The 26691-nt window shown below is 39.8% G+C and overlaps 1 protein-coding gene across 1 annotated transcript in view; it reads left to right on the top strand.

Annotated features, from left to right (window-relative positions):
* Window positions 1-26691, top strand: part of ITPRID1 (ITPR interacting domain containing 1) — a gene marked incomplete at its 5' end in the record, with an annotated part of 58060 nt that overhangs the window by 15710 nt on the left and 15659 nt on the right. The window contains 5 exon segments of the mRNA XM_080364174.1: window positions 9007-9058; window positions 9894-9980; window positions 10622-10824; window positions 17170-17762; window positions 19946-20000. Of these exon segments, the coding sequence (XP_080220300.1) occupies window positions 9007-9058; window positions 9894-9980; window positions 10622-10824; window positions 17170-17762; window positions 19946-20000 (990 nt within the window).

Raw genomic sequence — 26691 nt, 5'->3', positions numbered from 1 at the left:
AGCTGCCATAAAAAGTGTAGCTGAGCCAGAATGCCAAACACAACCATATCATGCAAATTTTTCCACAGTAATAGTATCTTATTTGTTGCTTTACTACCATTCTCTTTTTAATTTTTTTTAGATCGTTTCCTAAGCACAGCATTTGATTCAGAAACTAAATATATGTGAATTTGTAGAGTTGATAGTAGAAAAACATCCCATCCAGTTTTTTTTCTCCATTTTGTATTGCAAAAGTATACTTACTGTTCTGCCGTCATGTCAAAACAACCCAGTCACCATAAGTATTCTCAAATACTTTTCTGTATGGAAATGGAATGTCTTCAGAATTTAATGGCCTTCTTAAGTCAAAGTATCTGAGATTTGCTGCTACCTCCTAATTCATATCTGTATAACCGCAAGTTTAGTTGCATATTTCTCAGTATTGAAGTTAACTGTGCACTGTCTACGCAAGTATTGGTGCACCTGGATATGGAGATGTTTACATTCATAAACATCTAAAGAAAGTGGATAAATATTAACCAAGTGTGACTGAGTAATCACTTGACAAATGGAAAGGGAAGAGTAATATTAGTAGCGCTACCCAGTAGGTATCATAGAGTGTAAGGAATATGGTGCAAAGCTGATGAAGTTCAAGATGCTGTTTCAGTGAAACAAACACACTTTACTGTAGTTGATGGCAAGGAGAATGGTTCTGTTAAATGCTGGCAACTAAAGTGAGATGAATCTGTCTGGGAACCTGCCATAAACTGTTTATGTGTTTTTCAATTTTTAGAAACTTTTCTTGCATTCTGTACTAAAGAGCTGGTATAAATTTCTCAGTGATGGAGAGTCCTCAGTTTCTACCTTGAAACCTCCTTGGAGGGGAAGGGGAGAGAAAAAAAAAAAAAAGTTATTTCCAAGATGTTCTCAGCGTGTTATCAAATGAACAAAACACACAGAATGTGGAAACCAGCCAGTCATTCATTCTATCGACAGATTTGCAGAGCTAAATTTGCTTCTGGAGAGCAGTTAGAAATTAAAACACACAGATGATGAGTGGTGCTGGCACCCAAACTGTGATCAAGAGGACACTCTTGTCTGAAAAGATGTACCCTATCAGATTAATCATTATGTGTTAATTAATTTGAAATCAAAAGGATGTCTTCTGCTGTCTATGCACAGGAAATTAATGGTGAAAGCACTAATTAAATGTAATGGAAGTTACCTCTGTACTTCCCACATCATCTAGGGCCAAACTCTTTATTGCCCTTTGTGTTGTGTCGTTTACAGTTCAGTCTCATTGTAGCATCTTACCCTCATTGTGCCCAGCGGTAAATGGCTATGCAAGTCATCAGACAAAGGAGAATCAGGTTGGTGGATTACTCAGCTGGGAAATGAGCTAATTTCAATTAAACTAGCTCTGAACTTTGACTTCCTACCCTGAAAAGGTGTGTCACTGTGTCTCCTCTGTTGTGGGTCATCCTAACATGAAAAAAATGGTCCTTCTGCTTCACTCTTGCCTCTTACTTTCCCCAAAACACTACAGTCCTTTCTTTGACCTTCTGCTGCTGCCCAGGTATTTTTCCTCACAACTTCTCTGATAGATGGGATGCTCCATTTCCTTGTATTTTTTTCTTTGACCAAATGCAATATTTTCTCACAATCCTTCTGTAACTGCAATACTCTAGTTGAAAAGACTTTGAGAGGCCACAGCAAGTAGATGAGACTCTGGAGTCCCTATGCCAGAGGACTCAGAAACACAGTTCATGGTGTATATCCCATTTTCTGCACAAAGGAGATTTCTAACTTGTTCTTTCAGTCTTTTACTCATGCCTTTTTATTAGTCTCATGATCTCCTAAAAGGCAATAATAGAAAATAAATCAGTGCGTGTATCAACCCAATGATAAATTACTAATTACATTTAAAAATCTAAATGATTTCAAAGAATATTGAGTATCTTGGTTTATTTGTCCCTAGAATATTCACAAAAGGGACAGGAAAATATTTTTTCCCCACCTCAACTGTTGGTAGTTGGCTTTGTAAAATCTTTTGTCTCTGGTGTCACATCTGGGCTGCTGCATGTGACTACAGCAGACCTAGACATTGCTCCCTTGGGTTTTCAAGCCAGGAAAGTCATAAAACCACTTCTCTTGGCTGCTGTTCACTTTGGTGGATGAACTTTTTAGCTCAGGGATTGGTGGCAGCATCCCAGGCCATGCAGATCAAGCATCTCAGCAAAGCTGAGTGGAGATATCTCTTCAGTCAGTGGCTGCTGAGTTGTGGCTTCCTTGAACCAGCACTCTCAGGGTCAGGCAAAAAGCCTCTAAGATTCACTAAAGAAAGCAGCATTTAATAGGTGCTCCCTTCCACTGCCATGTCTGCAGATACCAAACCACATAAAAGCTGTTCTTGTGGGCCTTAATCCATTTTTCTCTCTGAATGTCTTTGACACAGCCTGGCTTCTATCTGTCATCGCAGACACCCCCTTCTCCTCACCCCTTCTCATCACCTCAGCAACAACTCTGCCTTGATGTCGTTAATAATTGCATTGATGGCTATGAGAACAGTGCCTTACTGGTTTGCTAGAGCAGTTTTCACAATCTGATGGGTAGCATCTGGACAGCTATGTCAGTGGCATTATACCAAGCTCACTTTTGGTTGTAAATACATCTGAAAATGTGGGAAAAGGTTAATTTCTAAAAGCTATGGGAATTGATATGTAACAAGATATCTCAATGCTAATCATGTCGGAGGACTTTAAACTTTTTGTTATAGTGAAACTGAAAAGAAGAAGAACACATTATTATACTGATCAATGTACAAGTTCCTGCTGGTCAAAAATCTTACCATTCAAATGTATAATATTGGAAAGAGGTAGTATTTGTATTGCACACTGGGAACTGAGGTGAAAAAGAAAGAGGAGTCTTGCCTGTTCAAGAAGGAATACATGTTTACATAGTACTAGCCCAAGGAATTTAGCCTCAAAAAGTCACATCCCGCTACTACGATGACTAAAGATTTCTATTGACTGGCAGGCTTTAAAACCACTGCTGATGCTTTAGGATAAGTAAGGGCAGGGCATCTTTTTCTCTAGTTTTCAGATTTGATTTGTGAGCTGGCATCAGGTCCAGGCCAAAGGATCAGCCATAGCTTTGGGACGGACAAGAGAGAGATTCTATTGTGCAGCAGAGAATCATGGGTGTACCTAGATGAAGACTCTCTACTGTCAAAAACGGTAGACCACCACTGCTTGGTAGACTGCAAAAAAGAGTTTCTGCAGATTCTGAGCATCCCATGGTAACTGAGGGCAATGTCAGGTTTGTTGGTTTTTTTCTGTACTAGTATACTTGTACAAGTGATGAACATTCACACTTTGTTCTTCATCACTAGCTCCATCTTAATTTTATTCTTAATCTTTTATTCTTGCCCACAGAGGTTCTGGTGGAATCTGTGCACCTGTTTGTATTTCCCATTGAAATCTTAAATTTGCACAAATCTGTTGTTTCGCCAGGTTAGTTTATAAGTGTCGATTACTTAAATCAATACTCAGTGTAGCGCTTCTGGTTGAACTTTGCTTCCTTTATCTTCATTGGATGGGGGAAAATCATCATGTGTTGCAAAATTTGATCTTGTTTTCATCAAAACTGCACATTTATACTACTGTTCTCACTTCTGCCTGGGTAAATGTGCCACTTGTCAGAGTATGTCACCTAGCACCCAGAGTCATCTCACTAGCTGTCCCAGAGCTCCATGTTTGGTCCTAGGCTAGGCTGCTTCTTCAGTCAGTGGAGAAAACACCTTCAAATCGCTCCTTGTATCTTCCTCCAAACACAGGTGAACTACTGTGGAGGTGTCTTACTCTCTGCATTCACCATAAAGGAAACCTAAAAGACTGATTTAGAGAAAACATATTGGTTTACTTAATCTTTGTTGCACTAGTAATGAGCTTTCAGAGTTACAGCTACGCAGAGATTGACAGTTTTAGAACAACACTCTTGCTCTGTAGTGTAATAAAAACCAGAGTAACCTTGCAAATCCACATATACTGTACTCTACAAATCAAAATTAGATCTCTAAAGACTTGAGTGTAAAGACTTCTGATTGCTGCAGTCTTTCCATGTCTTCTCACTGCGTTAATGAGAGTTGCACAGTTGAATCGTGATAATGCAATGAAAATGTCTTCTGCTTTACCTTATGTCCAACTGAAACATGTTGCAGGACAGCACTTCCCTCTCTCTTTCGTCACAGAGAGCAAGGTGTCTCCTTAAACTGATGGTCTCAGTGGCTTCAGTTGGACCTGAAGGAAAAGAAGCCTGCTTATAGCATTTTTCAGCAATAAGCTCAATATTTCAGAGCCCTCTTTGCTTACCTTCAAGTTGGAAAACTGAATGGAAAGGCAGAACACCTGGCTGTGCTGCAAGACTTATGTGGCCTTGGGCAAACAAGGTTGATCACTTGTGCTGTGCTTACCCTGCTTGGTAAAAAGGTGGCAATAACACTCCCTCTGCACAAGAGTGGATTTTCTCTCCCATTCCAAGCTATGCAGAAACAATACATTGGGATGCATTCATGCCAAATCAGAAAAGCTAGTTTTCCAAATTCATGAAAACTGCAAGATAATTCCAGAATATGGACTGGCAGATAATAGATACCAATTAATAATTCAGGATTTTCTTTTACTTTCCAAATTTGGTTTACAAAAATTCCTCAGATGACTAACGGAAATTACTAGACCTTTCTCCCATAATTTTTCCTGCATTCCAGGATTCACCAAAAATGAAGCCACACAATGAAGTGGTTAATTGCTCTAAACAGATCTGGCAATCTACTGGTATTCTACTTTTTATCTTTAGAAGGCTCTATAGAAGAAAATATTAATCACTGATTGAATTCTTGTTTTTTGTAAGTTTGGATCACATTATTACTTAATTATTCGTTGCCTGGTTTCTCCAACAGGAAATACATCTGCAATATTGAAGTTTCCTGTAGAAAAATCATGACCCTTGAAAATTCAGAACAAAGTATTTTGCTTTGGCTGATGTCAACCAAAGAATGAGCTTTTTATTTTGTTAAACTACATCAAAATACTCTTTCACAACTATTCATTCTGAACTGACGTGTCTTTCTTATGACAGAGTACCTCATGAGAAATGTATCTCAGTGCTCTGTTCAGTTCCACAGTATTCTTTGAAGGATAGCATTTCCCAGTGTGTGCCTGGATAGCTTTCTGATCAAGCTGCCTGCTACATCATGGGAATTTCACAATGCTGGGTGACCCAAGGGAGATGTAGGCTGCCACATAGGCATGATTTATGGTGCAAACTGTGGTTACACATGCCTACAACTCCATAAGGCAGTGTGCTACCATAGAGTAATACAGTTTAACCTTGAACTTACTTAAACTTGAATGTATTTTGTTCACCAATTTTTTTTTTCAACTTCCTGCCCTTCTTAAGGTTAAAAATAAAGTCTGAAAGACCAGTATTTCACATGGCCTCTTCAGTATGGCTTCATGCATTTGCTGCTTAAGCAAATGCAGCTGAATTCTTTGGTTGGAGGTGTGGTTGTACCAGAGAAGCCCAAAAATAGACATAGCCTTAGGAATGATGTTTAGAGGTATAGTGACAAGCAAAAAATGGTAGTAATCTTATGTACCAGTCGTAGCAGCATTTTCCAGTGGCAGGGTAAGGCCAAGTCAGCCGAACTCATGCATTGCAGGGCTGGCAATTATTACTGGTGTCATTAATAATTACCATGTCACCGTGTAGACACAGATCAGCTGAAAGCTATCATACAGCTGCCTTTCATGTGATGCACTGAAAAGGCTTTTGCTTCCATTCCTCTCACTCCTGCCCTGGATAAGCTGATTTAATTAGATTTTCAGTAAAATTTAAGTTCAGAAGTGGCAGGCTTTACTCATGCAGAATGCTAAGATTTCATTATTTTCTTTAAGCACAGATGCAATATTTGAACCTCAACACTTAACAGAGGCTGCTGTATATTGAGAAGACAGTAGGTGATGTTCACAAGCAGGAGAGAAGATGAGCCTATGGCTCTGTTTTTCTACCAGCCATCTCCACTCAGCTCATCCATACCCTGCATGCCATGTATTGTGTCTGCCCATTGGGCTGCCTCCCTCACTTCATATCTCCTCAAGAAAGAGCAGCTGTTCTTTTGGGCAATTTAATTTTGTTGTCTTTTTCATGTTTTTTGTCTTACAGTCTATCTACAAGTGATGATAAACCACAAGGCCAAGAGCAGGCAGGTAAGATAGAACATTATTTGTCATTTCTAGTAAGGACTACTTAACTACAAAGTATCAAGCACAACAGACATCTGAAGAGGGACTATTGGGAAAAGCTGATATTCATGGATAAACTGTATATTTTTTCCTCTGGAGCTTTATGAGAAGATTCTCACATGAGGTCTTCAATAGAGAAGTTTTAGGTTCACCTTCTCCACTGGCAGAATTTTATTTTCATCTATTGAATGAGTGGATGTTTCTAGGATGGATTTGCACAGTGATCTGGGAAGTTATGGTACAAAAGCTTCAGGTGATTATAATTCTGCCTAACCTAAATGCAGAATTTCTTGCTTGTTCTTGTTTGCTTTCCTGATTTGCTGGACACAGTGAATTCAGAGATTATTTTTTTCTAGAAAAGGAGACAGAAGCCCAAGTCATATCACAGGTCCTCAAATATTCCTAAAATTGTCCACATTTTTAGTGCTTTTGGAAGCCCCAAATATTATTTATCAGTGTTTCCATATCTACACTTTTTGTTTGTTGGGTTCACAAGTAAGAGATGCAGTTCAACAGTATGTGATTTAATCTTGTCTCCTGTTAATCAGAGATTGCTGAGGTTAAAATGCTTTATCTTCCCTTGAGTATCAGAGGCCACATTTTGCTTAGCAAAATATATTATTCATAAGCAAAGATACACTTAGATGTGCAGTAAACAGAGCAACAATTAGCACCACAGTTGGTTCACAAAGTATTTTTTATGTGTGTGTTTGTTTTCATAAGGTTTTCTGACAGATTTCTACAGGACATTATTTCCCCCAAAGTATCTTCCAGTTTGGTAATGAGATTCAGTGTTTTTTGTGTCAGGAGCAAAATACTTACACAGTTCAGGAAACATAAATACCATACCCTCCCCACTACTATTTCAGTGACCCCTTAAATATGGAGAAAACTATCTCTAATATTTCAAAATGCCAAGCTCTCTAAGAAGGAGCTTCTTATGGGAGTCTTCTCATTAGAGAAAGAAGTGGAGACTCTAACCATGAGCGAAACAACCCATCTTGCACTACCTGCAAGTATGAAATTTGTCCAAGTCACCACATGGACGCACACTCCTGAGCAGTTTACTGTCACATAGCAGGTAGGATGGCTTAGCATTGGTAATGGTATGTTGGTATGTTCTTGACTCACAGCAATACAGGATAATTCAACTTACTTTGACCTACAGCAAAAGATAGTTAAGGTGTCATACCCAGGGTTTGTCTGGTTTGAGCGTACAGCCACATCAGCTACTGCCTCTCACCCAGTTTGCAGTGACCTCTCAAGTTCTGCTCATTTTATCATGAATCTCAGTCCTTGATTTTTTTTTTGTGACCTGCTACTTCCTACACCTCCCACAAACACCAAGTTTCTCATAATTAAATTGTGTACTCAACATCCTGCCCTGTGTTTGTCAGTGCTACGTTTTTAATTTGGCAGTACTTGTGTTCATTCAGTCCCTGCAATATGAGGTATTGAGGAAATCACAGCAGCAGTGAGTTTGTGGTATAATGTTCTGTTGCAGAGAGAAGTGCCTACGTGTTGCTAGGGAAAAATTGTATTAACTCTCACATTCAGATCTTATTTTTTACATTCTCAAGCATTTTTTATAGCAAATCTACAGCTTCTGCTGGCACATGATTAGGAAATGGTATACAACAAGTTGCTGATTCTTATTCAAATTATGCTCAGTTTGTTGCTAGAAAGTCTGGTTTATGTTACCACAGAAAATTACAGGATGTCAGTAACCTTTATGTTCTCAATTTGGATGGATATCCTTACACTGAGTAAGACAGAAGGAATTTGTGTTAGAATTTACAAGCAGAGGAATAATCCAGTAGAGAATCTGAAAGGATGTTTTCTCCTTCTTTATTGACTCAATTTTGTTAAATAGAAAACTTTAAAAGCTAGACAAAAAAAATATTCTACTTGTGAAACACGGAAGTATATCTACTGTGCTTTTAGGCAAATGCTGCCCCAGTTTTCAGAGGATCAACATGCCTGTTATTTCAGTGTTAGGAGGGGAAATGACAACTACAGACACTACGTATTTGCATATTATTCCCATTTCATCATCATGAAGTGATGAAATGTGCACCTTACAGCTCATAGGTATAGCACACTTGGGAGTCCATTAAACAATATTAGTAGTTCTTGGATAAATATTCTCTCATCCAAAACCACTTGCAATTGTCCTGCAACTCAACTCTCAAACACATTGAAAGCATGATGGAAAGACCAGAGAAATCAATAGTAAAATACTTAAAACATTCCAGTGAATTACACCTGAAAATCTGTTATACACAAAAAAGTTGTACCAGTTTGTGCTGGAATGAGAATTTGAAATTATGTATTTTTTTACTAAAAAGGCAGGGATTAAAAGCTATTGTCATCGTATTTTCTGTATAAATAATTTTGATGGCTCTGCAGCAGATGGTGGAACCCTATTCATAGTGCTTATTTTAAATAGCAGGGGCTTAGACTGGACTGCTACTGGTCTATGAAATATAAAGGTATCTATTTTCCCCTTTTTTTGATGTGTATTGCATTTGTTTGTGACTAACATATACTGTGAATTGAGCTTCCCGGAATGGTATTGTTCTGCAACTCTGCCAATCAAACTAAAATGTTTACCTATATAATGCAATCAGTCCTTTGTTTTTTTTTCTCCAGTGTGACATGTTTTTGTTTTGAGGGGGGCAAAAAGGTAAGGTAATAAATTATTTTTATTTGCTCTTGTTTTCAGTTTCATTGTCAATACTAGATATGGTGCAAATGACTATGCAAAACTACAGAAGGTAGGTTTCAGACACCATAGAGATTGGTATAAATTCTTTCTTCTTTCTTTTCTTTATGACAAAATGGGGATTTTTTTAAAATTATTATTCTTCTCTCAAACTGATAGCAACAGTATTAGTTCAAAAATCTACATATCCTCCAAGGCGTGTTTGAGATGTGAGCTGATGGATAACCTGAGATGATTAAAAAAAATAATAATAAATTAAAAAAAAAAAATCAAGGCAATGCTTCCACTGTATATAAAGACTTGCTACTGATCTTGATAGGTACATGTAGGTAAACTTAAGCTTGGGTGTAACAAAAGCACATCATCTTACCTGTTGAGAAAGACTACCACGCCGCAGGATGTTCCTTTTGCAGTGAGCGGGCTCTGAAAAGTAGTTATGTCTCTGTAGATGAGCAGATACAAACACAACAAGAGGTGAAGCACAGAATTATTCTCAGGTGCCACTCCTACTGCTGCAACTCATTGTCTTGTCTCTCCAAAACTTTGTTAAGAGCAATTATATCTCTTGCAGTAGGTGGCTAGAGAAACTGTGCTCCCTAAAGGTTCCCCAAAGATTCACCATCTGTCAAAAATGAGCCATTCTGCCACCTTTATAATTAGCATTTACTGGTACCTCACACCTACGTTCTCACACCTACTGTAACACACTGTTCTTGAGAACAAACGTATTGCCACAGTCTCATGCCTGCTCTTCTTATAAGGCACTGCTATCATGTATCATTATAAACCAAGACAAAATCCAAATGGTTATTTTTGGAAAAAATCATAATGATGTCCCAGAGGAGCATGTGAGTAAACACATTTCATTGTTGCTTTTTTTCAACCAGGTTCCTGCAAGAGTTTCCAGAAAGTCCAGTTCTGTCAAGATGCAGCAGTCTCAGTTCTTCCCAGTTACTCGCTGATGCATCTCAGAGGTTAGTTATTTCCATACCTTCTCAGACAGGAATACAAGGAATTAGCCCATTTAGAGACCAACCAGTGTGAGTACAATTTTGAATATGCAGTTCAAGGTCTTAGTTTGTAAAGGCATGTCTTAATTTATTTTAGTAAGATCAAAATGGCCTTCTCAATAACAGGTGTCTGATCTCAAATGTGTTTGTACCAGTACAAACAGAAAGCTACCTGAAACTGCAGTGGGCTTTGAATCCACTGGAAGGTTAAAGGCTGCAAGGTCCTATGCAGCTGCAGCATGCCTTGTCTGTATTGTGTCTAGAGGGAAGTGAGCCTGCAGAGCTGTAAACCTACACCTTTTATTAAAGTTCCTTTTGCTAAGCTATCTAGATCCCATGTCACCAAGTTCCTCTGGGGGCAGGAACGTGCATTAATCTCTTAACAATGTGACTGAAAAGGACTACATCACTTAAATAATAGTCTCTACAAGAGGGTAAAAGAAGGGAAGAGTATTCTTTAACAGAAACCAGACCATATACTATATAATAGCTACTGCAAGAGAGAAGTGGTTCTAATACAGTGGTGTAAATAATCCTGATGTTTTCTGCATAGCATCACCTAAATGCTGGTGCATGGGGAAATAATCCTGATGTTTTCTGCATAGCATCACCGAATGGCTGGTGCTCTGGGAAGAGGATCCGGTGGAGATTCTTCTTGATTTGGGGTTTGGTACAGAAGAACCCGATGTCTGCACTAAAATCCCTCCTCGATTCCTCAGTGGTGCTTCTGTAGCAAAAGGAATCAACATCCGAGTCTTTTTGGAAGCTCAGAAGCAGCGTATGGACATTGAGAGACCAAATCTATATGGTAAGGAGAGCCATTTTGGCAAAATGAGGAATTTTAGCCAGGAGGTAAAATAAATAGCAGGGGAGACTGAGAGGAGTCAAGTAGAAGAGGCTTACAAAACAGAATGTGTGAAGAAGTGACATGTATTCAGCAAACATCAAAGATCCGCATATATGCCTTTGTTAAATGCTGTATAGCTCTCCTCATCTGTGGACTCTGATTTATGTGCTGGAGTTACCAGCCTGTGGCCTTTTGAAACATAGCCACCCATCCCCTCTAAGACCCAGCCCACCACCAGAGATTGTTGTTGGTATCATAGAGGCTACAGAATTGAGCATGGGTCCATTGCCTCAGCCACTTCACTGGCAGCATGTTAGCACATACCCACCATCATTGGTGGTGTAAGCCAATACATAGAATTTTGAATTCAGCTAGGCCAGACGCAGACTCACATTTTCTTTTTCCCTTGGTGGCATCAAGACCCCTCTCACAGGGAAATGTGGATAACAGACGGCAAGTTCTTAACTTCCCATGACTAAAGGTACCAGAGCTTGTGCACCAGATCCACAAATCTCTAACTAGAACCTAACAATTTTGTGTTTCAAATATGCTCTGAGATGTAAACGAGGATCATATTTTAAGTACAAAAAAAATTGCACCATTTAAGGCACTCAGTCTCAATTTTTATTCCTTTAGATGGTTTTAGTTCTTGTGTTGTGTATTTTGCAGTTGAGCAATGAATACAAGGTCCTCACCCTAAAGATATATCTGTGTTAAAATAGCATTCTTAATGTGCTGGTATATCACCCCTTTGAAAAGTCCAATTTTGACATCATTTCCCCTCGTTTGCTGCACAGGATAGCCAGATGGCTCTTGAAATCTTCTGTCTACTTAAGATGCTCAGTGAAGCAGGATCTCTTGCATAGCCTGTGCATTCCTATTTAAAATTACACTAAGGAAGCAGTATGGATGGAAAGAGAATTGAAACAGAAATGTCAGAGCATTGTGGAAAATGTATTTTTCTCTTTTTTTTTTTTTTTTTTTTTAAAATAGCAAGCCCTGTGCATACATTTCAATATTTACATCAAACTGACGCATCAAACAGGTTTCTCAGCTCTCACTTTCTCTCTCTGTAACTTCTCTGAGAGAGAGGGATTAGAGATAATAATTATGAGTGGGTTGTGGATGGAGACCTCAGGGAAGAAGGTAGCGAACTAGGAGGGAATGAGAGCAGAGAAAGATCCTCTGAGGGAAGGAGTTTGCACAGCGAAGGCAGGCAGTGGTAAGCCAAGGTGTGAATTTAATGACTCGTCCTGCAGTCATCCTCAATGGGAATACTTTTAGTATATGTGAATGGCTTATCTGTACGGGGGAGTTGCTGTGAAGTAAGATAAGATTTTAATTTCTTTTCTAGTGGGTGTGATGTCCATCAAAACATGTTATCTTGCTTTTGACAGTTTGGGAGGGGCTTTTCACACCATCTGCTTGGGCCTCCTAAGTATGTGGCTGGGCTGGGAACATATAGTCTAGAGAGGTGAGATTCATCCTTCAGAGATCCTTCTCTCTTATCTTTTCACTGACTTTTCACTTTTCACTTTCCATATATGTGGTAATTTACCTCAGCCTGGTTCACTGCACCAAATCATAAGCATTTAGCTGAAGCACCATCTCAAGGATCTTAATCATTGCAGTCTTTCTATCTCCATAGCAAATGGAGAGAGTTGGGCAAGTCCTGTGGTGACCATCCAGCCACCACTTTAAACACCTCTCAGAAGAAGCCAGTCTGTCTCAGTAACCATGTAAGTAATCGTGCACAAGTACCTTCCTACAGCTGGTATTCCAGGGGAGTACTTATAGCTAAAAAGGAATGTATCAGGTTTAGCTTACAAACACCTGAAGAATATCCTCAAATGGCATTTGTTTGTAAACTGTATTTTTCCAATATTGCCAACCTTAGGTTGTCTGATGATTTTGCAGTGAGGTATAGCAAGAAGGACAAATCCATGTTATTAGATTTTAAAATGGATTGCACCTCTAGAACTAGACCTAATCTATCTGCTTTCAACACCTAAATTTTTAGGTATCTAATAAGCCAGCTGTTCTAAAGCAGAATCCTACATTCCCTGTAACGGCAATGAGGAGAATAGGCACTTTTGAAGGCCCACAGTAGAAGACTCTTCTCCGTAAATTAAGTAGAAGGTTCAGGTCTAGAGATGTGCCAGAGCATTTACCTCTCCATGAACAATTTAGGGAACTTCAGACTCCTTACTGTCAGAGTGCTGCTTCACTGAGGCATTGAAATGAAAGCGGCAAAATGAGGCAGACCGTTCAGCAGTCTAGAGATTTCAAGAGTCTATTGAACTACTGCTCCCAGAGATGTGCTGGATTAACTCAGTCACCCTGTTTGGTATATTATCACTGAAAAATTTCAAGGCAAATACAGCCTGAATCACTCTCATTTGTCTCTAGTCGTGGAAAAGGAATATCTAGTTTAATCTGAGTTAGCGAATGCCTGAGAAGTTATCTCCTTGTCAGTTTACTTTCTCCTATTTCTCTGAATCAGCAGAGAAAGTTCATAGAATACCAGGTTGGAAGGGATAACAAAGATCATCTGGTACAACCTTTCTTAGCCAAAGCACAGTTTAGACAAGATGACCCAGCACCCTGTCCAGCTGAATCTTAAAAGTGTCCATTGTTGGAGAATCCACTACTTCCCTGAGATTATTCCAATGGATTATTGTTTTCAGCATGAAAAATTTTCCTCTTGTGTTCAGTCGGAATCTCTCCAGGACTAATTGGTACCCTCACTTGGTGCTCTTTCCCCAGTATTGTCAACATTTTCAAAAGGTTCAGTTCACAAAAATAACGTGTATTTTTGAAAATGTTGGTCACCCTTTCACATTCTCAGCCAGATCCAAAAACAAAGCTTATTCCTATCATTTATTTAACAGTAGTGAAAAATTTACTGACCTCATTAGAAGTGATATTTGACTTCCTAGCTGAAGAAATAAACTCACTTGACAATCAGAAGTGAAAAGTAATTATATCTCTGAATAAACTGATCCTCAAATTCTTTGAAAACATTTCAACATTTCCGAACCTCTTAGTTCCAAAGTGTTGAACTGTTTCAATCTGATGCTTAAAAATTAAAGAGCAACCAAAAAATAAAACAAAACCAAACCACCCACATTTTGGTACTGCCTATTCTTACTGCTGTATCTAAATATACTTGGAGTTTAGGATTCTGTTTCTGAAGATTTTTCATTCTCATTTGTTTGTCTCAGCTGCTGCAATCCCTTCAATGGAGCTGTAGTTCAAGTCTCACTCTCTTCTGTGAGATGAGTGTATTAGGTAGACAACATTCCCACGATACAATGTTGTCCTGTGAACAGCAACAGGTCAACTAGGATAGAGATGCACACATCATTTGAGATATATATCAGGCAGCAAATCAAACCCCTAAAAGAGAAATGAAACATAAATTGTTGGATACATTCTCTGAAGTACAGCTTCAATTCAAGAAAAGGCAGTACTGTCAAGACTCAAGACAAAACAATCTAAAAAAAGGAAAATATTTAAATATATGACCAAGTAGACAATTATGACATTTCATTTTTATTTCTCCTGAGAAAAAATGAGCAATCTCAGATGTCTTGGTTTTTCCATTGAAAATTCTGATTTTTCCAAATTCTGCCATTTGTTGTGGGGGGAAAAAAAAACCCAAACATGTAGTTGATTGAAAAATTCTTGCTAGCTCCAGGAATGTTCTGCATTCCTTCATTCCTCTGTAGGCCTACTGAAGACTTTCCAGATCTGCCATGTAGATAACTATGTTAGCTTATGTAATACCAGATTTAAGGAAGGAGGAATGAAACTGAGCTTCTCCTCCTAAATTAAAAAATGGTTATTACAAAGTCATACACTGAGTTAGCTGAACTCAAGGTCATTTTCCATGTGGTTAGAGTCTTTTCTTTTTAGTACCTAGCAAGGTCTTTTGTTTTGGATTTAGTGTAAGAGCAATGAGATAGCGTGCTGGGATAAAGTTTTCTTCCAGTAGCTTTCCAGTGTTTGGGTTTTGGTATGAATAGAATGTAAGGACTCACTGATATCTTGGCTGTTGTCATGCAAACCAAGGACTTCTTCAGCCATCCAGCTGCAGGTGCAAATTGGTAAGAGGTGGGGCACAGACAGGACGGCACCTAGATTGACATTCAGAATATCATGGTATTACATGCCATTAACGCCATGCTTCATATATAAGGGTGAAGTTGCAGAACATGGCTGCGATCCACGATGGGTCCTGTTCCCATGTCTTCTCTATACCTGCTCTGTTCTCTGTGTTTTGCTGGACTCGCTGTGCTTGCAGAGTCCAGCCTCTGGCATTCATTGCTGGTAGTGTGTGTTCCAGTATTGTTCTGTATCACTCTTCTTTTATTATTGTTTTCCTAAGTCTGTTTCTATTTCAAGCCCTGAGTATTTTCTCCTTTTCCCTTCCTTCCCTCCAAGGAAGGAAAGGCAAGAGAGAGAGCCGTCCTCTACTCTTTAGCTGCTAGCCCAGGGCTAAATGGTAACAACTCATTAGAAGCACTGTAAAAGACACAGATTCTATTGAAGATCCAGTGATGTTGTTTACAGCATGGCCATTTGCTGTTTCAGCTGAAGTTTCTAGTAAAATTGAATCCATGTTTATGTAATTTAATATCTCATCTGTGCTACAACTTGAGATTATTTTGCTGCAGGAACTAAAGAGATCTTATCAGCCTCTTGCCTATTTAAGGCACAATCCTTGAGGATCACAACTAGGAGATGAAGGGACTGCTTGCTGGGGAGAAACAGTCCATGAAGTAAGGCTGTCCCTGACATAATTTCTTCATGACCTGTGTGTTTATTACATTGCACATGACTGAGGGGATTTTTTATGTTGTTCATTTATCATTTCTCTCAATCTTTGATCTGTTCTTTAGTTGTCTTAAGGTCTTATAAATAATTTGCAAAAGCTAAGCAGTGCATAAGAACTATTTCAAATGGCAGCAAGTCTGATTCTGGTTCAAACCGGAAGAAAGACTGGACTGCTGTGCCACTGTCAGTTAAAGGAGATTAGCACTTGGCATTTTTTATGGCCTGACATAGTGGGAGCCAGATTAAATACTGAGGAGAAGATGTGCTCTACATGGAAAGCATTAAGTAGTGCAGTGGATGTACAAACCAAATAACTATTTATTCAGACACTCCAAACTTATGCAAATGGAAACTATACAACACTGTGTAATTTGTGTACTGACAGACCAGATAACTCCTTTAGACAACATCAGGTGAAACCTTTGACCATGCCTCAAAAAGTAGCAGCAACGGCAATGTTTTCCTCCAATGTTAAAAAAAAGGCAATTTCTGGGGAAAAATAAAAGAGGTGTGTTGTTGAGATACAGTAACTATCAGAAATTTTATGGCACAGTATTGGTCCCCGATGTGAAGGACCAGCTCAGAACCATGTTAAATACCCCCTTGTTTTCTAATTGTCAGTGAAGCAGCATTACCAACAGACTGCACACAGTTTGTCTGCTCTGTAAAAGAAATGGCAGCCAAGAATGTTAGCATTTTGCCATCTACTGTCCTCAATGAATCTCGCAGGGAAGGAGGAGTCCTGATGACATATTCATTGCCTCAGGATAGGTCTAGAAAGTATGTGCAAGCAAATGTGTTGTGTTTCTTTCTATAAATAACTTCATGTTGTTGTAGTGATGGAAACCTCCAGAATCCCTTTGACAAAACATTATTACCTTCTTTTTAGATGTTATGCCATGGAAGAAATGACCCAGAAATTACAGAGGGTTGGTACAATGAAAAAACTTTATCTGACATCAGCTATGAGTTCCTGGGGTATAGGTGTTTTCCTTTGTGCTGCTATGAAAGCGAGAAGATAGCTTCTATGGTAGATTTTTATCATTTAATGGCTAGATGCATTTTGCAGTTATCCTGGACAGCTGCCAGCTGTAAACATTTGAGATCAGATTTTAATAACTTTTTTCACATGAATTTTAATAAGTTCTCAAAAATGGCATCCAAGTCAGCCCAGCCAACTGGAGAATGTCAGGCTAGATTCTGTAACCTTTATTCACACAGAGTAGTGTTCAGCTGCACTTGATACAACAAATGTAATGTTGCATGTTTGTCTAATATAAAGAACTACGCAATGGCGTCTCTATGTAGCCTGAACAGATCCTCTGAAAGCAAATAGAAAAATTTAGCCACTTTTGAATGAGGTACTCAGGATGTTCTTGGCAATTACAAGTTTGAATAATCATTGTACCAATTATTCAAAATTACATTTTTAATAACCATGTTGCCTTTCATTCTATCAAACTTAAGAACGTTTTCAACAGCTGGAACTATTTGACCACGTAACTAGTGCCCTCTCGTCTTTGCTGACCAATGTCAACACCCAACAGACCCAAGTAAAGGATGGCAGCGGGGATGAGATCGACCTCTTGGACACTGCAAAGAGTAGACCTGCGGTCACACGAGCAAAGCAGAGAAGAATAGGCCAACTTCTAAAGAGGGCTTCTCAGCAGACAGCACTGCTGAAACAGGATTCACTGGCACCTGGGGAAGCCAACTTGTCCAGCAAGAAAGCGCAATATCATTCTTGTGCGGATACTGCTGAGAGAGAAATAGTTCAGGCGGGCTTTTCTGCTTGTGTTATGCCAGATTGTCTGACTGCAGTGCAAACTTACAGAGATGAAGGTCCCTCAGCATATCCCACATCCCAGCATCCACTGACTCCACCGGGGAAAACCTGGGCTTCATTGCACCTAGCTGCAAAACAGCCCCACCTTTCTCTGTCATGTGAGGTGCCTGCCAAAGAGAAGCCAAGAAAGGAGCCACCTTTGCTTGTGGCCCACACATTCACAAAAGTGGCTGACCTAAATTGCAAGTCGCCAGACTCATTTGAAATGGAAGAGGTGAGGTGGATTTTTGTGTGTAGCGCTAGCAATGTATCTCCACCCATACTCATGGTATAAGTTTGCATTATCTTTTTCACTATAGAAGCTAGAGTAAATTATTTCAACAATCACCATGCAGCAGTATTATAGGGAAAAGCAGTAGGATTCATACTACTCATTGGGGTTTTGATTATTTTAAATTGTCTTTGTGTTAGAATACTGTCAAAGAAGTTGGCACTGAAGTTACTGAGGTAGGATTCATTCAACTGGTATGATAGTGTAAGATCCCAATGTGTTTTATGCAGCGCTAGGTTGTGTGTTTTTTGTTGACAGAAGGAAGTTACAGGAACACTAATATGTATACTAAAGGAGATTTTTACAGATCCGGTCAGTAACCAGGGTTTGAGATTTTTTCCATCTTTTTTCCCCCAAGCTAATTTTGTGGTATGTTCTTCCTGAAAGTTGCATCACAAAATTAGCCTTGGTTTTACAGCAGTGTTTGAAATACTTTGTCACTCTGTAAGCCGAGCATCCTAAAACCAGAATAACTCAGAACAGCAGCTTGTTTTCATATCCAGTCTACAAAGTCCATAATATTCAGATATCTGTATGTTTTAGCAAGAGTGGGTTGTCAGCAGGGGTTCAATATGAAATAGAAGAGACCAGGATACTTGCTGGTCCCTTACTTGCATGTAGAGTTGTTACATGAGCAGCAGTTTTTCTGGCCATACTACTGCAGAAAAAAGGGCCATGGCAGGATACTCTCCAAACATACAGACTCCACTGGGATGCCAATAGGAATACTCTTCTGTTTACAGCCATCCTTCAAGAATGAGAAAAAGGAAGGAGTCCAAAAATTAGGCTCTACCATAAGAATCAAAGAAAGTAGGAGAAATGGGGTGGTTGGTAGACCCCTAAAAACACTTGGAGCATGGGGTGGGAGGGTGTGACGAAGGGAAGGAAGGGAGGAGCAGTGAATGTTTGGGAAAGGTGGGAGGCTTAAAAAAGTTTTCCAGTTTTTAAAGTGTTGAGAAAGTTCAGGTTAAGGTGGTGACTTTCTTCTCGAGTAAAGGATATTTGTCTTTTAAAGTCTTTCCAAATATGTATTTTTCTGTGAAAGGTTTGGTGCAGCCTTCATGACAGCAGAGCTGACTCAAGAATTGGAGCAGAGGCCTGATTATCAGCCTCGGTGGAGAAGAGGGTGTCTTTCAGAGATCCCCAGCACAGCAAATTTATAGTCCCAAAGAAGCCCTTCTGTCTTTGTAAAGCACTTGGCGTGCTGGACTTGCAGCTCTGTGAGTAGGGACTCACACAAAAGTGAGGACATTGGCAGAGCAGTAAATGCAAATGATCGTAAACACCCCAGTTTGATGTCTAAGATAATTTGATATGAACAATGCTGTATGTTCAAATAAGACACGGTATATACTGTTTAACTTACAAGTATTCTCTACCACATCACTAAATTAAGGCTTTAAGAACTATGTACTAGCTGAAACCATCAGGCCACCTAAATCATTAGTCTGGCAATGGCCAGTAGCAGATGTACAGCGAACAGAATAATAGTCACACATAGAGTCAACTTTCCCTTATATTCTTTTAGCCTCTAATGGTGAGGGGCTTAGAGATCTCTTGAGCTACAGCCTGCATGGAGGACACACCTAACATATGTTCATGTATTGTTCGTATCTAATAGACCACCTTTTCTATAAAGTTTTTTTTCTCAAGGAGTTGATGCAGCATCATGACATGGCATGTTCCCCTTGATACTGTGAAAAAGTCAAACACATCTTTATTTCTAGAGAAAAAAATTCTGACCTTACATACACTCTTTGGCAAGAATTTGCCTCCATATGGTTACATTTCCTTGAGTTTCTTCTACTAAGTCATGTTTTTTCCTAGGGACATTTCTCTGAGGCTGTTCAAACAAGATTGTTAATGTATTTAGGTGTTGAGAACCTTTATGTATTGATTAGTTTGAGCAAGGCTCAGAAAAGTTCTGAGACTAGAGCCTAGTTTATGACAAGAACAAATATTTTTAAAAGGAGAAAGCCAAAAAGAAACCATCTGAAAGATTTAATGGTTTTGCTTTGAAATGTCCAGAATTATTCTGCTTTTTATCCCTAACACACACTCCTAATAGGGCATACAGTCATAATCATTACCATCAGAATAATTTTTCTTCCTCTTTTCCTTTTCAGATTCAGAGTTTTGAGGATGAAATTCCATGTGGAAATGCGCCTGACACCACTTCAGGTGGGTATTAAGAAAGAGACAGTTTGCCACTTTTTAAACACTGTTCCCACATAGCTGCTTCTAAAGCTTAACCTAACTATATGTTTTCCCTCTCCCATCATCTTTGGCATTTGAATGCATTATTCTAGACATAGCACAGGGCCATACAATATAATCAGCTTGTCAGGGAGGCGCAATGATTGGACATGAAGAGGATACCTCACATGCACAGCTTTGAGTGTGTGGGGTCTCTGCCTGATGCTTTAGACAGGCCTCTCTACTCTTCCAAGCAACACCAAAGCTTTGCTCCTGCTCAATAAATTGACAAACTCAGATGACCCCTTATCCACCAGCTCTCAGATCCCTAGGAGAGAAGTCAGCCAGGAGACTGGAGGTAGTGGCTCTGTAGCCACTCTATACACAACTCAACCAGGACCACATAACTAAGATGTTCTGAGGCAGCATGGCCTCTAACCCATTATCTGAGCCTCCGGTACAACAGAGGCTGCCGTCACATGAGCTGACATAGCATTGAATCATGTATTAGAAAATAAGTTATTTGAGGTGTCTATGAAAGGATTGAAAGCAGATCTGTTAGACCAGCTGTTATGCTGTCATTTGGGGCAATTTGAGTCTGGATCCTGAGAAGCATTTGCTGGCAGGGCTGGTGGTGTTGGAGAAAAGGCTATGCAGCCTCCAGACCAGAGGCCACTTGGCCTTGCTCCCTAGTGACCCTTTCCAACCAGTGCAACCAGTGCTTAGAGCAGGATTGGCAGTTCTTGTTTTTGTGGTGGTTTTTGTTTCTTTATTGTTGTTGTTTGGTTTTGTTTGATTGGTTTTGGGGGTTTTCTGTTTGGTTGGTTTGGGTTTTTTTTGTTTGTGGGTTTTTTTTGCTTGTTTGTGGTTGTTGTTTTATTTTTAAATGAGACAGAAACGTATTGTGAAAGAGCTAAGAAGTAGCAAGAAGATCAGATAGCAAGGGACAAAGGTGAAAGCTTGACGAGCCCTCACCTTTTGAGGACTACGTTATATCACATTTGGGGGACCAGCACAAAAATTATGTAATTCAAATTCATACACAGGTATCTAAAAGAAAATTCAAATATCCAGTGGTGCTGGTCATTCACAGATGCTATTGGCTGAAGTGACAGCTGGATTTGCAGGAGTGAAATCATGAGGCTGTTGAAGGCAGTGGCATAAGTCCCACTGGCTTCAGTGAGGCCAGTGTTTTCACCAAAGTCAGTGGCGGTTTCTTGGTAAATTTTAGAGCTGAGTAAATGTGATAGAATAGATCATTAATTCCTCAGTTCTGCAGGGTTTATTTTTGTATTCTGTAAGCAGCCATTTGCTGTTTTCCAAGGTTTTTTAAAACTATGTAATAGATTACATATCTATTGATCTTAACTGCTCTTGCCACACCTTTTGGCAGGGTTGTATGTGTCCAGTCTGTCAATGTGAGGCTCCATTGACTTTTGGGGCTTAATGTCAGGCCCTTGCTGCTATGCAGAATGTATGATTTGTCATTTGAGTTGCATGAGGTTACTTTGATTTGTTTTCTTATGGATGTCTTGATCCTAAGCAACAAAGGAACAAAAGCAAGCCCCCATACCAGCAGGCTTGCTCATACTAGTCATCTGTACAAAGAATAGCAGTTTTCCAAGACGGGTGTAGTGCTAAAACACCATTTGGTCAAACATTCAGTGAGAAAAAAAAGGGAATGCGGACATAGCTCAGTGGGGAAAAAATTAAAAATGTAGTAACATACCCATGAATGCTTTTTTCCCTTTCTTTGTCCATCTCTAGAAATGATTGTGCTATTTAATGAGGAAGAGCATTAGTTAAAGGATTTAACAGATTGTATAGCTGTTATCAATCATAATATAAGGGGCAAAAAATAACTGTATGCCTTGAATACACTTTTAAGGCATAGGAATAAGCATCTATTTAGTATTTAATACTAATTTCATAGCAATAAATGCAGAAAGTAATTATTTGTTTTTAATTCTGGTAAGACTCTAATCCAGCTAAGTGATCAATGAAAATCACACAAGTAAACTGCACTTATGTAAGATTTATGCCTTTGCAGAACCATAATACTCTCCTAGAGTTTTGTTTGAACACTGGAATCTCTCTCTCTCTCTGTTGTTTTAGTGTCACTGATGCTTGACCTAAATTTCAAGTGGAGACTTCCAGGCTTTTTTTCATATTCTTTCTGTTTTCCCAAGTGCTTTTAAATGGCGAACCCCTACATACTCATGGGAGTTTTATTGCAACTTCAACTTGGTGTGCATTGTGGAAGAGGTCTAAAAATTGCCGTTTGTGAATCTAATATTCCTGGTAGCAAATAACACCTAGCTCTTAAGGTTATTACACAATTCAACAGAATGTGGCTCAGATCCATAAGCAGGGCTCCTCAAATTAGGAGCAAGTGGGAAATAAAGTCCACCAGGAGCCTACTCAAGGAAAATGTCAGCTCCAGGGAGAGCATGCCTGAATTTAGGTTTGGCCTCTCAGTTTCTTGGGGCACAGGCTGCATATTAGTCAAGGCTCATGCAGTTCCTGATACAGTAAGAGCCCACTCTAATTTGTCTGTGAGCTCTGTTGGAAAGAGTATGAGTGATGATGAAGATGTAAGAGCCTGACATGACCCTGCTGAAATGGGAGCTCACCTGAGTGGGAAAGTGCGAGGTGCCCACTATGAGAAGAAATACAGATAGATAGGAACAGACTGTTTTGCCTAGATGGAGCATATTAGAGATGGGTGACTTATGGAAGTACTTGTCCCAGCGGTATTGTCCCTTGGCTCTGTAGCCTGGCCTCAATTTTAGTCCAATTGCTTAATTTTCTACACTCCCCATGAAAGCCAATTCCCTGGCTGCTGTGTGTCTTCTTTATATTTCTCCATAATGTAGATTCTGGCTGTTTAACTGCAGTAGGCTTTATGATAAGGCTTTTTTTTCCTCTCTTTTGGCAGAATGCTGAGACTTAATTTTAAAAGACGCTCAAACCCCCCAAACATCCCTGAATGACTTACAGGGAAAGCAGACTGTTTTCTAGATCTGTTTTAAAAAATATTACAATCTTTTTTATTAGGCAATTTTATCATTGTTATAAATAAGTAATTGTACTGGGGAGAAGGGATAATCCTTATTTAATTAAATTCATCTATACTCCCAGGTTGGCAGCAACCAGACATATGTGAGACTAATACCCACAGCCTGCCTGTATGCATGTGCAATTAAAAATTCACTCTACAGTAGCACTGGCAGTTTAGTGTTGCTTTTGGCATTTACAAATTCTTTTATTTTGTGACTTTTTTTTTACCATACACATATGCTGGAGCAGATGTTGCTTATTTGTTGTTTATTCAAATCTGTAGGCTCTGGCAGCTAACTCCATTGTTCTGTAATGAAGCTTTATTCACTGTCCTGTATTAGGACCCAACAAATGCATGACAGGCAGAGTTAGCTCTCAGCAGGAACTACAGTTATTGTCCTTACTTATTGGCTGTTTATATTCTAAAGCTCACAGTTGAGAAAGCTGGCTGGGCAGGGTGAGGGGCTGGGGATGCTGTGTGCAGAGGAAAATTACTTGACTCCACTCACTGTATCTTTGCCCTGATGAGGTGCAGGCTTGCATGTAAACTCATCTGTTGCAGGGATTTCATATTCAGCACTTGAAAAATAGAGCTGTTCTCCCCCTTCACCCCCTCTTCTGCCTTGTTCTCCTCCCCCACCCCTGCTGCTCCTTCCGTTTTCAATTAGCCTTTGTAAAGCACTGGGTTTAACTAAAGGATGTTTCAATGTTGCTCACCCCCGTTAGCTCAGCAAGTGCCTGAAAATTCATTAGCAGCAGCATCTATTAAGGAGGCATCAGAAGCCGGTGTGGTTTCAGTGTGTGCCGTAGTCACCCACTCCCTCTTGCTCCTTATTTACTTCCCTCTCCCTCTGCGGGGCAGCCAGGCACCTGAAAAGCAGGAATTCCTGCACGGGGCTGACCCAAGCAGACATGCTGCTCCCGGGCACTCGAGTGCCAACAGAAAGGCATTAGCCTGCTGGAAAAGCCCTTGGTAGCCCAAGAGGCAATCAATCAGGGAAGTAACCACCTCCATCTGGCTCGCTGTGACATGGTAGCTCGCTACCAAAGCGCTTGTGATTCATCTTGTCCCAATGAGTGGTGCCAGGGATCATATACACCCAGTTTTTGCAGCAGCTGGGAACGTCCTAGCTTCCCCACACGCTGAGCTAACACATTAGCTCCTGTGACTTATCAAGTAGCAATTCTTTCAATTATCACACCTTCACTCCTCCTACTCACCGACTCCTCTGATGGTTTGGCACCATGGGAATATTCACAGAATGCAATTGGTATTTCTTTTAATTGACCGAGTGCCAAGAACGTGAATCCTGTTTATTATCCATTATCCATTGTAACGTCTGCCTGCAATTGAAGGAGCTATGTCTTCAAAAGTGTAAGAAGAAAACATGTATTTCCTATGTTTCAAGGAGTACAGGGTTTTCCATATAACTTTCTGTATTTTCAGTATAAAGAAAGGAACAGCTATTTAGTATTTCATACTTGTTGAAGAGCCAACATCACACTATTTTTCTTCATGTATAACACAGTGACTTTTAGTTTGAAGTATAGATTAAAGGAAAGGGAAAGGCAAAAAGATAGCCAAAGGAAAGACTTGCTAAAGCTGCAATCAAAATCAGGAGCTGAACTTAAAAATGTCCTACAACTACTCTTGTGTCAATATTACCTGACATTTATGTTAAACTTTGGCATTGGTTAATGATCACATACAACCTCAAAATATGAGGTCTCCCTTTATAAAGCATGATGAATAACAGATCCATAACAGCTTGATCTCTCTTTACACCAGTTTTATCTTCTGCAGGTGACCTGGCATAAAGGAGATATTCATCTTCTTTAGGCACTTTGGGTTGCCTCCATTTGTTTTATGATGCCGCAGCCTGTATTTTTCCTATCATCTGTGCATGAACTGTGTCAAGGCCTTCTTATTGTTTCCTGTTTCATACATAAGAGACCTGTAAGTGAGAATAAGAGAAAGCTATATTATTTTAATGCAGTTTGTAGCCAAGGAAGTCTGGAGGGAAAGTCCTGTGGTCTCAGAAAGAAGCAGAAGCTGTCAGGAAGCAGAAACGGAATCAGAAGACCAAAATGCAAAGCCAAGCTGTGAAATCATGAGTCTACAAAAGTTCCCACATCTTCTGCCGGTCAAGAAACATCCTGAATTGTCTGGTCCCCTCAAAGGAGTCTTTCTAGAAGGGCAATTCTGCAGCTTTTGAGAATACTCTGGCTGCTTCACTTTGCCACAGTCTTCCTTGATGTATCTCATACACATGCATATGTCTAAGTTCAGCAATGGATATAAATGGACCCAGGAGGTAGAAATGCCATGTTCACCAGTACAGAAACTAGATGGGTAGCAGAGAAAGGAAGTCTGGCAGACTTTTGAAATGGCATCTGATAGGTCACGCCACCTGCCAGTGGTATTGGGAGGTCTTGCCCACAGCCTTCAGGTCTAAGCAGCTGTCCCAGGAACTCTGGGAACTTGTATGATTTTCAGTGAGTACATTCCTAAAAGTCATTGCACATTTATAACATTTCATCGCATGTATGTGTCACATTTTAGATCCTACTGCAGCAGGCTGATTCATCCTAGTAGGAAAGGATATGCACACACCACATACTTAAGGCAGATGGCCCAGTGAAAGTTATAAAACCTGCTATTGTTTAAATCTTGGCGGGGAGGGGGAATATCATAGAATACCTTAGGTATCCAAGGGGACAGCCAGATACTTTGACAACCAAATGCCTAAGAGACATTAGTTTAGATCAACAGTGATAGCCTGTTGATGACACCTGTGACAAGGGGAACTTTGATGTTCTCCTGGGCATGCTTTTTATGCCCTGGAGAACTTTAATTTCTTCACAGATGAGAAATATGATTCCTATTCCATAGATCTCCTACCTACGTCTCAACTACTGACTGATACTTGGCATTTCTCCTCAGGGGAGGAGAGACAAGCTTACTAAGCCTGATGCTCTTAGATCCCCTGAACACAGTTTAATGACTGTTATCGTAGAAATAGAGCTATTATAACTGGCTGTTGATCTCTACAAAGTAACACCCGAAAGCCAGATACCAGTTCTGACCTCCCAATTGCTTTGGGTACTGTCGACCAGGCAGAAGTTCCAGGACCTAGCAAAAACGTAGAGACTTCTCTCTCATTTTTCTCAAAGGTCTCTGTAAAGGTTGCTGGAAGCCATCCTCCCTTTTGTGAGGTGCTCTCCGTTGCAGAGAGCCCTATGAGACTCCCTGCGATCGCTTGTTTTTTATTCATTATCTCTGTGCAGCTGCTACTGGGAGAAGTTGTGATGTAACGTGATCTACAGTGTAGGCTGATGACATTCAGCTCTACCTCTCATTTTCATCAGAAGCAGACACAACCATCACCCGTCTCTCCCGACATTTGGCAGCAGCACGAATCTGAATTAATGACAGTTGGCTGAAGCTCAGTTGAAATAAGATGGAAGTGATACTGACTCTCAAGGAAAAGTAGGAGGACGACCTGGCAAAGTCTGAAGCTGTTTCATCGGCTGAGGGAAGATAAAAGACCATTGTCAAAGTGACTGCAATTTCAGGTTTTGACTAGATTCATCACTACTCCTAACTTCCCAGACT

This window comes from Nesoenas mayeri (assembly GCF_963082525.1).
Source record: "Nesoenas mayeri genome assembly, chromosome: 2".
In the NCBI taxonomy this organism is placed as follows: domain Eukaryota; kingdom Metazoa; phylum Chordata; class Aves; order Columbiformes; family Columbidae; genus Nesoenas; species Nesoenas mayeri.
The sequence above is the reverse complement of the archived record's forward strand: the minus strand, read 5'-3'. Positions and strand labels throughout refer to the sequence as shown.